Raw genomic sequence first — 11245 nt, forward strand, 5'->3', positions numbered from 1 at the left:
CCCAACGCAGGAGCTTCCCCTGGTGGTCAGTGCGCTCCCACAGGGGGAACGCCGCTCAGCCAGAAGCCCTGAGCCCGGCTCACTGCTGCCAAGTGCAGCGGTGGTGGCAGGAGCCTCTCCCATGGGGAGTGGGCCTAAGCCGTCAGTTGGACATCCGCCGAGGGCTCCTGGACTGTGAGAGGGCACAGGCCAGGCTGAGGACCTCCCCCGCTGAGTGCACAAATTCCATGCACCGGGCCTCTAGTCCAGCGGTTCTCAACTTGTGGGTCGTGACCCCTTTGGGGGTCGAACGACCCTTTCACAGGGGTCACCTAAGACCATCAGAAAACACATATATAATTACATATTGTTTTTGTGATTAATCACTATGCTTTAATTATGTTCAATTTGTAACAATGAAATTGGGGGTCACCACAGCATGAGGAACTGTATTAAAGGGTCGCGGCATTAGGAAGGTTGAGAACCACTGCTCTAGTAGCTTAGATAATAGAGAAGTTAATTGCTTGAAGAAGTAGCAAAGTTTTCAAAGAAAACTGAAGTTATTGCAAGGTTACAAGGAAGGGCCTTAAAATGAAAGGGAGCCGCATTTATAAAGAAAAGACAGACTCATGAAAAGACTTCAGGAAAGAATCGAATGGAATTCTGTAAACGTGTAAAGTGTTAGCTGTCAATATCCGGAAGTCATGCCTTGCTAGGAAGACATTGGTTCTTTAGGAATCCTGACACAACATCACAAACGTCTTTCAATGCATCTACTTTTTAAGTCCATTGCTGTTGGGCTCAGTACAGAGTGGGAGCTTGGAGAGAAGGTGTAGCTGCCCTGGCATACCCACAGTTCCCACAGTTTTCCGACATCTCTATGAAACCTGGTAGAAATTGTTCCTCAGAATCGGTGTATCACATTGGCCTGGCCCTTTAAGGACAGCACCCGGGCGCCCGCGGGTGTTTTCCATCAACTTCAGGCGTCCCCGGGGGCGGGGCTCGCGCGGGGTGACGTCACTGCGGCGCGCCGGGCGCGCTCCTGCGGCGGCGGATTCAAACGCTCGGGCCGGCGGAGGCCTCGGGCGGGAGGCAGCTGCCGGTCGGCGGGCTTGCGTTCGCTCTGCCCGCGGACGGTTGCTTCTGTGCGGCGCCGGGAGGACCTCGCCGGCCGCGGCGGCCGGTGCCTGAGGCGGAGCATGGCGGTCGCGGCCACCATCTCTCAGAGGAAGCGGATCAAGCGCAAGGCTCCCCGCGGCTTTCTTAAGCGCGTCTTCAAGCGACAGAAGCCTCACCTTCGTCTGGAGGCCAGTTGCGACTTACTGGTGAGTTCCCTGCCTTGGGGGCTTGGAGCGGGGCCGGGCCGGCCCGGGGGTGGGGGGAACCCCCAGCCTCCATTCGCGCCCCCGGACCAGCCCGCTCTTCCAGGCCTGTGTGTCGGGCGCGTCCCGCCCGGACCTGCCGGGCTCGCCCCGGCCCCGCACGGACGTTCAGATTCCCGGCGCTTGGAGTCCACGGAAATGTAGATATCGGTGCCGTTTATTTTTATTTTTATTTTTATTTGGTTAATCTAGGAGGCTATTAGCCGCCTCAACGTAAGGAGGAAACTAGCGGTGAGTTCTGCTTATCGCTTTTAAATGTCGCTGTTCAGGAGCACAGTAGGGAACCGAGTGGAGTGCACTTGCCCCAGGAAGAAGGTTTCGGCCGCTTATAAGGGGGCTTTGGAATTCAGGCCGGGCCATTTTTATTTAACTGTTGTAAAGGCGTCGCTGACATGCGTTTTCCCCTTGCTAACCAGGAAGATTGCCTGGTTTTCTCTACCGGAGCTTGCTGACTCCAGAGCCCCGGTCCAGACGCGTGTTTGTAAGCAGCTTGCTCTCGGCTGTGAGTCCCTTTTCCCACCGAGACAGACAAGCACGCCTGTCAATGCGCTTTTCGAGCCAAACCACCGTCTGGCCATAGGACCTGCCGCATCTCGCCGGGCTGGCGCGCAGCCGGCCGAGCCGCTGTGAAGTGCATGAGGGTTGGCATGCCGAGCGCCTGGCACATGCACCCCCTGGCAGCGTGAACACGGCTTCCCCAGGTCTCACCACGGGGGATGCCTGCGGTGGGTTCCACGAGCTCTTTGGGTAAAGGAGGCATTCATTATAGGCGGGTACCTAATTTTCAGGAGATCAAGGTCAAGCATTGGTGCCCAACAAGGACATCATAGAATCGTCTGCATTTTTCCTTTATTTGGTCTCTGAAGTCAAAACAAACTTTTTGTTTTGTTTCTGGCTTGAAAAAGTAGCCCATCTGATATCTCCTACCCTCCTTTTTTTGTTCCTGTCTTAGATCCCATAAGAAAAGACAGTATATATTGTTCTGTTTTGTAACCATCTCTCCCCCAACCCCCACCTCTACCCCTCCCAGTGGTGATGTTAAAGGTGGCACAAGTGCCTTGGATTAAAGTGAAATTGATTTACAAGGCATTTTTAAATATATATATTTTATTGATTTTTTTATAGAGAGGAAGGGAGAGGGATAGAGAGTTAGAAACATGATGAAAAAGAAACATCGATCAGCTGCCTCCTGCACATCCTCTACAGTCCGCAGGCTGACGCCCTATCCACCGAGCCAAACCGCTTAGGGCTACAAGCCATTTTTAGGTGTTGTTTTTTTTCTGGAGTTTTCATTGGTCCTGGGGTCCCAAGTGGATGGGGAAGAAATGTACCTGCTCAAGGAGATCTAGGAGACTGTTGACTAGATTGGCAAAAATTTTTCAAGTAACCAGCTTCCTCTTACATTCATACCGGTCTGCCCCAAAGTGACTCATGAACTACAGGTGGGATCCAGGTGGCCCCGGCAGGAAGGTGGCCTGAAATTCCAAGCATTTTCAGTGGTAGGGGGAAGGAATTGCTTTAGGCCACTATCTATTTCTGGGTCGCATGCTTTTCTTTGGCTCTTATTTGTTCTTCACTCTCTGTGTATGCCATGCGTCTCCCTGGTCTCTGCTTAGCATAGGGTTTCCTGCTTGCCATTGACACTTCATAATCTTACCCAGCAGATGTCCCACATCATCCATAAACCTTTCTACAATGAAGGCAGTCTGCTCTGACCTATTTTTTTCTGAATTTTGATAGCAGAGAAGGTGTACATCATACAGTGTAGCTATTGGTAATTTGACACTATTCACTAAGAATTTCATATGTCAGTGTTGTCTCCGACTGTGGTGTGCAGCTTCTTCAGGGGAAGGAACTATACTGATCTCTTTTTGTGTCTCCCGTTATCTTTAACACAAAACTAATCCACTTTTATGTTGTGTTTTATATATGATATTTCTTCTCCCTGAAGATGTCCTCACTCCACTCAGCAAACTCCAATTCTTTCAAAACCCAGTTCAAACACCACTTCTTCAGTGAAGCCTTTCTTAATCTTCCTAGAAAGGATTAACCTTATTTTACCCCATCATCTACTGTCACACATGCCTTTAATTTCTTTATAGGCTTGGTTCTGCCATTGGCCTGGGAAGTTTGGGACTATTGTATTCCTAATGTTTAACGTAACACCTTGCATATTCTGAGTGTACAGTTAATATGGGACTGCATGGAAAAGAGACTTATTTTTGACAGTCTACCCTTTTGTAGACTCTTGCTTTATATTTTTATTTTGCAATCTAGATTCACAAGAAGTGGCAAAATAGTAGAGACTACTGATGTATCTTTTACCCAGCTTGCCACAATGCTAACAACTTACTTAACTACAATCCTTTGTAGAGTTTTTAATTTTGTTCTGTCTGCTTATATTATCTATTTTAAATAATTTCTTAAAAGTTGACTTAAAGATTATTAATAGTAGATATGATTATTTTGATATTGTTAGATAATAAGTAATGACCTTTGACAATATACTTTTCAACTCAGTAAATCTTCAGAATTTCAAATATTACCTTTTTTTGTTTTTTTTTGAATAGGTCTTTCAAATACCTGGTTAAAAAAAATCTTTAGACCTTGGATTATATATTGAAAGATGATTAGCCTTAAATATGTTGTTTTGATTTTAAATTTTAGAAAAATTTTAAATGCATAAGTTTATTTGGGATCAGAAGCAGGAATATTTGTTACTTAATAAAGTTCTACATAAATTTTGATCTAAGGATGCTTTACAATAATGTTATTGTCTGTAGCCTTTGGTTAGCCTTACATGGCCTTGTTTCATGTATTTCAATAACTAAGTATTATTTGTATGGAATCTAAGATGAACCTTAGATTATATATTAAACTAGATCCTATTACTTTAAATAAAAAAAACCAATTGATTTAATCACAATACTAAATTAGCACAACATTAAATTTTGTTATCTTTATATTTCAGAACATCACTATTTTAAAAATACTTTTGAATTTCCTCTTTTAAAGGTGCATCTGAACTGTTTACTGTTTATTCGTCGACTGGCAGAAGAGGCCAGGACAGATGCTTGTAAGAATAAGTGTGGAATCATTAAAGACCAGCATGTACTGGCTGCAGCAAAGGTAAGGCCTAATTTTTAAAAAAAATATACTTTTATTGATTTTAGAGAGGAAGGAAGAGGGAGAGAGAGATAGAAACATCAATGATGAGCAAGAATCATGGATCGGCTGTTTCCTGCACACCCCACACTGGGGATCAAGCCCACAGCCTGGGCATGTGCCCTAACCAGGAATGGAACCATGACCTTCTGGTTCCTAAGTCCACACTCAACCACTGAGCCACGCTGGCCAGGCATGAGTTTCTTTTCTTGAGCAAGAATTGACTTTAAAAGTACCACTTGGTTCATCACTTCTGCCTGATTTAGATTTTTTTATTCAGCTTTGTCTACTCAGTTGACAGTTAGCTTTTCATGTTAATGGATTTAATTAAGGAGTCAGATTTTCTTTCTCTATATGTATATTATGGATCACTGATGCAAAGATTCATGGCCACTGATTTATTACTATTTAGGGGAAAATTAATGTTTGACTATAATCTGTAGGCTTTGTAGTGGATTATATATAGTTGAGAAGGTTATCACCTTGAAATTTATCAAACCTTCTTGATCATTTTGCTTTTCTAATTATCTATTTGTTTTTCTAACTGTATTTTGCGTGACTTATGACTCAAATTACTTATAAAAACAGTGGAGATTGCTTCTTACTGGTAGTTCTATGTAATGTGAGAGTATGATGCCTAGGGCAGAGTTTTTTCCAAATATGTTCCTGAGATCATTTCCACTTGATGTTAATAGATGCCACACCATGAAAAGCTTCTGGTGTCAAGATACATTTAGATAACATACTATACCTCCTTGAATAGTCACAATGTTATTATGTATATAGAGTCTGTTTCTCTAGGAATATGCAAGAAATTGGCAACCATGGTTGACTGGGAGCAATGTGGGAGAGAGACTTACTTTTGACACTGTATGTCTTTGTATACTTTTGTTTTAAAATAATTATAGACTGACTCACAGAAAGTGCATAAGTAGTATAGAGAGTTCCATGTACTTTTTGTTCATCTTTACACAATGCTAACATCTTTATATAACCATAGTTATGTAAAGTTTTAAAAGGTTATGGAAAATATAGCAGTAAAGAACCTTGTTGAACTCTGTTTAATTTAGCATTTTGTAAATTTGAATACATAATATACTCAGCATTTTGAAAATTCATTTGAGTACATAGTACTTCCTTTCATCGTATCCATGCTAACATAAAACAGAGAAGTACTAACTTAGGGTATAGACCTATTTGGTGGCATAGAGCAAGCCTAGAAATGTGCATGCCCTGCCATTTTTTTTTAGAGGTTTCAAATTTTCTTACAATTATAAACATTCTAACAAGATTCTAGACTATTAAAGTCAGTTTTTCTGTAGGTAAATCAGGGTTTAAGAGCTTGAAGAATATATGTATGTATTTTAAATTTAGGGTTTATTTTTATTAACAAATGATAGGTATGCTTAACCTAAAAGTAGGTAAGTTCTTTAAAAAAATTTTTGGATATATTCTGGTCTAATGCTTCCTGTCTTTTAAGACTAAAGATCTGTTGTTATATTTCTGTCATGGACTATATGTTTTGAAAATTGTCTACCTAATAAGCTTTTCAGCATTAGATGACTAGTTTTGGTCTTTAAATTGATATAATTCCAGAACAAATGTAAGAAATATGGTGCTGCAATGGGTTTGTATTGCTTTATAGTTGTTAAATGCCCAATTTATAAATAGGATTTTAGAATTTTAGAACATTCTATAACTCCCAGGATTACTAAATTATCTACAAATGTTAGAAACCATTAATATGGACACTTTTGGCTTACAATTGAAGAAATTAACATCTAGAAGTGACTACAAAACCAGATTTTGAGAATCTCGGCACGTTTTACATTATTCGAGAGAAATAGAAGTCTCAGACCATTTATAAGGCAAAAGGATTCCCTAATCATCTTCTGTATTGGGTTTTATAAATTCAGAGTCTTACATATTATAAACATAGGAATATTTAACTTTTTGTTGAAGAATTATGTTTTATTTGCTATAGGTATAATATGAATCTTCATATTTTTTTCTCCTTCACAGGTAATGCTAAAGAAGAGCAGAGGTTAGAAGTCAAAGAACACATTTTTGAAATTTATATGATGAATTTTTTTATTTTAGTTGGTAATAGATCATGAAAGCACTTTTATATATTAGTTAATATTGTGTATTAAAATATTGGCTGCTTGAGGGATGTGTGCATTTGTGTATTCTTTTACTAGCATTGAAACATCTCAAACAATATCTAACTATATTTTTTAGTAATTATATTTCATTCACTTTAAATGGACTCAAGTTCATTTTACTTTTGCTTGATTGGTATTGCAAATGTTTTGCATATTAAAAATGAAATCTTACTATATGAAGTAGCCTGAAGAGATGTATTTCTTAAATTAAGCTTATAAGTATTTACCTTTACATATAATTAACTATGGAATTGATTTAATCTTTGAAAAAGTACAATATACAATCAAGTCTAGGTCCATTTAAATAATTTAAACTCTTTTTTAAAAAAATTCTTTATTGTTGAAAGTATTACATATGTCCCCTTTTCCCCCATTGACCTCTCCCCGGCCACTCCCACCCCCCAGCACATGCCCTCACTCCCTACTGTCTGTGTCCAATGGTCATGCTCCTGTGCATGCAAATAAGTCCTTTGGTTTGGTTAATCTCTTACCCCACCCCCACCCCACCCTCCCCTGTCTTCCCTCTGAGATTTGATGGTCTGTTCGATGCTTCTATGTCTCTGGATCTATTTTTGTTCATCCACTTATGTTGTTCATTATATTCCACATATGAGTAAGATCACGTGATATTTATCTTTCTCCGACTGGCTTATTTTGCTTAGCATAACGCTCTCCAGGTCCATCCATACTGTTTCAAATGGTAAGAGTTCTTTCTTTTTTACAGTAGTTTAGTATTCCATTGTGTAGATGTACCACACCCATCTGCTGATGGGCACTTAGGCTGTTCCCAAATCTTAGCTATTGTAAATTGTGCTGTTATGAACATAGGGGTGCATATATCCTTTCTAATTGGTGTTTCTGGTTTCTTAGGCTATATTCCTAGAAGTGGGATTACTGGGTTAAATAGGAGTTCCATTTTTAATTTTTTGAGGAAACTCCATACTGTTTTCCACAGTGGTTGCACCAGTCTGCATTTCCACCAGCAGTGTACGAGGGTTTGTTTTTTCTTCACATCTTCGTCAGCACTTGTCATTTGCTGATGATAGCCATTCTGGCAGCTGTGAGGTGGTACTTCATTTTCGTTTTGGTTTGCATTTCTTGGATGATTAGTGACTTTGACCATGTTTTCATATGTCTCTTGGCCTTCTGTATGTCTGCTTTTGGAAAGTGTCTATTTAGGTCCTTTGCCCATTTTTTGATTGGATTGTTTATTTTTCTTTTGTTAAGTTGTATGAGTTCCCTGTAAATTTTGGAGATTAAACCCTTATTGGATGTAACATTGGCAAATATGTTCTCCCATGCAGTGGGCTCTCTTGTTTTGTTGATGTGTTTCTTTTGCGGTTGCAGAAGCTTTTTATTTTGATGTAGTCCCATTTGTTTATTTTCTCCTTAGTTTCCATTGGCCTTAACGGTGGTCGGCAAACTCATTAGTCAACAGAGCCAAATATCAACAGTACAACGATTGAAATTTCTTTTGAGAGCCAAATTTTTTTAAACTTAAACTATATAGGTAGATACATTGTTATTAACTTAGTAAGGGTACTCCTAAGGCTTAGGAAGAGCCACACTCAAGGGGCCAAAAAGCTGCATGTGGCTCACAAGCCACAGTTTGCCGACCACGGGTATGAGATTTGTCAGTAAAGATATTGCTATGAGGTATGTCTGATATTTTGCTGCCTATGGATTCTTCTAAGATTTTTATGGTTTCCCAGCTTACATTTAACTCTTTTATCCATTTTGAGTTTATGTTTGTGTATGGTGTAAATTGGTGGTCTAGTTTCATTTTTTTGCATATATCTGTCCAATTTTCCAACACCATTTATTGACGAGACTGTCTTGACTTCATTGTATGCTCTTGCCTCCTTTGTCAAATGTTAATTGAGTATAATGGCTTGGTTGGTATTGCAAATGTTTTGCATATTAAAAATGAAATCTTACTACATGAAGTAGCCTGAAGAGATGTATTTCTTGAAATTAAGCTTATAAGTATTTACCTTTACATACAATTAACTATGGAATCAATTTAATCTTTGAAAAAGTACAATGTGCAGTCAAATCTAGGTTCATTTAAATAATTTTAACCCTTTAATGCCTTTGTGAACTGCATTACTTACTGAGTTGTACTCTATGGTATTTATATACCACAGTTTTTGTACAACTATTCACCCACTGAGGGCCATTTGGCTATTTCCAGTTTTTTACTATTACAAATAAAGCTGCTATAAACAATCATTTATGAGTTTTTATACAGATACAAATTTTCATTTCTCTGGGATAAATGCCCAGGAGTGTGATTATGGGTTATATGGTAAGTATATGTTTAGTTTTTTAAAAAGAAATAGCCAAACTATTTTCCAGAGTGGCTGTATCATTTTATATTCCCGTCAGCTGTTATGAAAGATCCACTTTCTTCACATTCTCATGAATATTTGGTATTATTTTTTATTTTAGCTGTTCTCATTGGAGTGTGTCTCTTTAAGCTTTTAAATTTGCATTTCCTTAATGGCTAATGGTGTTGCACATATTTTCATATGTTTATTTGTCATCCACTTTTCCTCTTTGGTGAAATACAGTGAGGCCTTGACTTACGAGTGTCCCGACTAATTTTTTGAGATACAAGCCATCTCTCGGCCGATTTTTTGCTTTGAGTTGTGAGCTAAAATTCGGGTTACGAGTTAGCTTCAGATACCCCACCGCTAGTTGGCGCAGCGAACATCACAGTGAACGCCACAACATCAGCCCAGCATCACGTGTCTCACTCCTTCACTGTAAGATTTGACATACGAGTAATTTGAGTTACGAACTCTGTCACGGAACGAATTAAACTCGTAAGTCAAGGCCCCACTTTATTTCTTTTTTGGGGGCACATTTCCTGTTTGGGTCTTTTTTATTGTTTTTTTGTTGTTTGTTTTTTTGTTTTTTTATAGCAAAGGTGGAGATTTATTGAAGAACAAGTACAGACTCCTACATGGGGAGAGGGAAAGAGTCCCACAGAACGGACTCCCACGTGGGGAGGGGCAAAGAGTCCCACAGAACGGACTCCCACGTGGGGAGAGGCAAAGAGTCCCACAGAACGGACTCCCACGTGGGGAGGGGGAAAGAGTCCCCCGGGTCTTTTGTTTTTTTAATGTTGAATTTTGAGAGTTCTTTATTCTTGGTATGGGCCTCTGTCATTTAATGTGGTTTGAAAATATTCTACTGTGTAGCTTTTCTTTTATTTTTAATGGGTCTTTTGAAGATCAACAGTTTTTAATTTTGATGAAGTCTAATCTATTGGATTTTTTTTTTTTTTCATGTATTGGTGTCATGTTTAAGAACTCTTCACCAAATCCTAGGTCCTGAAGATTTTTTTTCTATTTTATTTTTTTACAGGTTTTATAGTTTGTTTTACACTTACATATCTGATCTATTTTGAGTTAATTTTTGTATAAGGTGTGAGGTTTAGGACAAGGTTCATTTTTATATTTGTAGATACCCAATTGTTAAAGCACCAAGTTTTGAAAGGGCTATCTTTTCTTCACTGATTTTGTTTTTCACTTTTATCACAAATTCATTGGTCATATTTATATGGGCTATTCTTGGGTTCTGTATTCCACTGTTGTTGTTTTTTTCAATCCTCCACCAATAACATATGGACTTTATTAAAATAGCTATATAATTAGTCTTGAAATTAGTAGAATGATTCCTCGTACTTGATTCTATCTCAGAATTGTTTTGGCTTTTCTAGTACCTTTGCCTTTCCATAGAAATTTTAGAATAATCTTGTTTGTATCTATAAAAGAATCTTGCTGGAATTTTCATTGGTATGCATTAAATCTGCATATCAAGTTGGGGAGAATTGGTATCTTAACTGTATCAAAATTTCTAGTCCATGTATGTGGAATATCTTTATTTATATCTTTGATTTGTAGTTTTTACTTTTTTCATTTTCTTTCTGTTTAGAGAACTTCCTTTTGTCATTGTTTTAGTGTAGGTCTGCTGGTGACAAATTTTCTTAGTGGCCTTTATTTGAGAATGTCTTGATTTTCCCATAATTCTTGAAGCATATTTTTGCTGGATATAAAATTTGGGGTTGAGAATGTTGTTGTTTTTTAACACTTGAAAAACTTTTTAACCCTATTTCTTTTTCTTTCCTTCTGGGTCTCTGATGACACAGATGTAAGATGTTATTTTATAGTTCTACAAAGTTTTGCTTGTTTTATTTTTAGACTATTGTTCTTTGTTGTTTAGATTGGCTGATTTCTGTGTTTCATCTTATAGTTAACAGATTATTTTCTCTGTCTTCCCCCTTTTGCTGTGACCCATTGAGTGGTTTTATTTAATTTTTAGTTATGTATTTTTTAGTTTTCAGAGTTCCTTTGAATGTCTTCTTTATATCTTTGCTGAGACTTTCAATTTATTTATTTGTTTGTTTGTTTGTTTGTTTGTTTATTTCAAATATGTTTGTAATGACTCATGCATTTTTATGATGGCTGTTTTGAAATCCTTGTCTCATGATTCTAACATTGTGCCATCTTGGTGTTGGCATTCATTTTTTATCATTCAGTTTGAGAT

General features: G+C 38.6%; 1 protein-coding gene across 2 annotated transcripts; it reads left to right on the plus strand.

Moving 5' to 3' along the window:
- Positions 1-996: 996 nt before the first annotated feature.
- CENPW (centromere protein W) lies at positions 997-6695 on the plus strand. Of its 2 annotated transcripts, XM_059700268.1 has the most exons (3): positions 997-1304; positions 4377-4490; positions 6549-6695. In XM_059700268.1, the coding sequence occupies exons 1-3, from the start codon at positions 1179-1181 to the stop codon at positions 6573-6575; spliced, it is 267 nt and encodes an 88-aa protein (XP_059556251.1). In that variant the 5' UTR covers positions 997-1178; the 3' UTR covers positions 6576-6695. The 2 variants fall into 2 exon arrangements, with proteins under 2 accessions (XP_059556251.1, XP_059556252.1); XM_059700269.1 differs by lacking the exon at positions 6549-6695 and having other exon boundaries at positions 1035-1304; positions 4417-4494.
- The last annotated feature ends 4550 nt before the right edge of the window (positions 6696-11245 follow it).

This window comes from Myotis daubentonii, chromosome 6 (genome assembly GCF_963259705.1).
Source record: "Myotis daubentonii chromosome 6, mMyoDau2.1, whole genome shotgun sequence".
Lineage (NCBI taxonomy): Eukaryota > Metazoa > Chordata > Mammalia > Chiroptera > Vespertilionidae > Myotis > Myotis daubentonii.

What these genes read in the sequence shown, in the direction of transcription:
- CENPW (XM_059700268.1), top strand. Translation starts at nt 1,179, where the DNA reads ATGGCGGTCGCGGCCACCATCTCTCAGAGGAAGCGGATCAAGCGCAAG. An exon ending in AGGCCAGTTGCGACTTACTG is followed by an intron (nt 1,305 to 4,376) that starts GTGAGTTCCCTG and finishes CCTCTTTTAAAG; the next exon opens with GTGCATCTGAACTGTTTACT. An exon ending in ATGTACTGGCTGCAGCAAAG is followed by an intron (nt 4,491 to 6,548) that starts GTAAGGCCTAAT and finishes TCTCCTTCACAG; the next exon opens with GTAATGCTAAAGAAGAGCAG.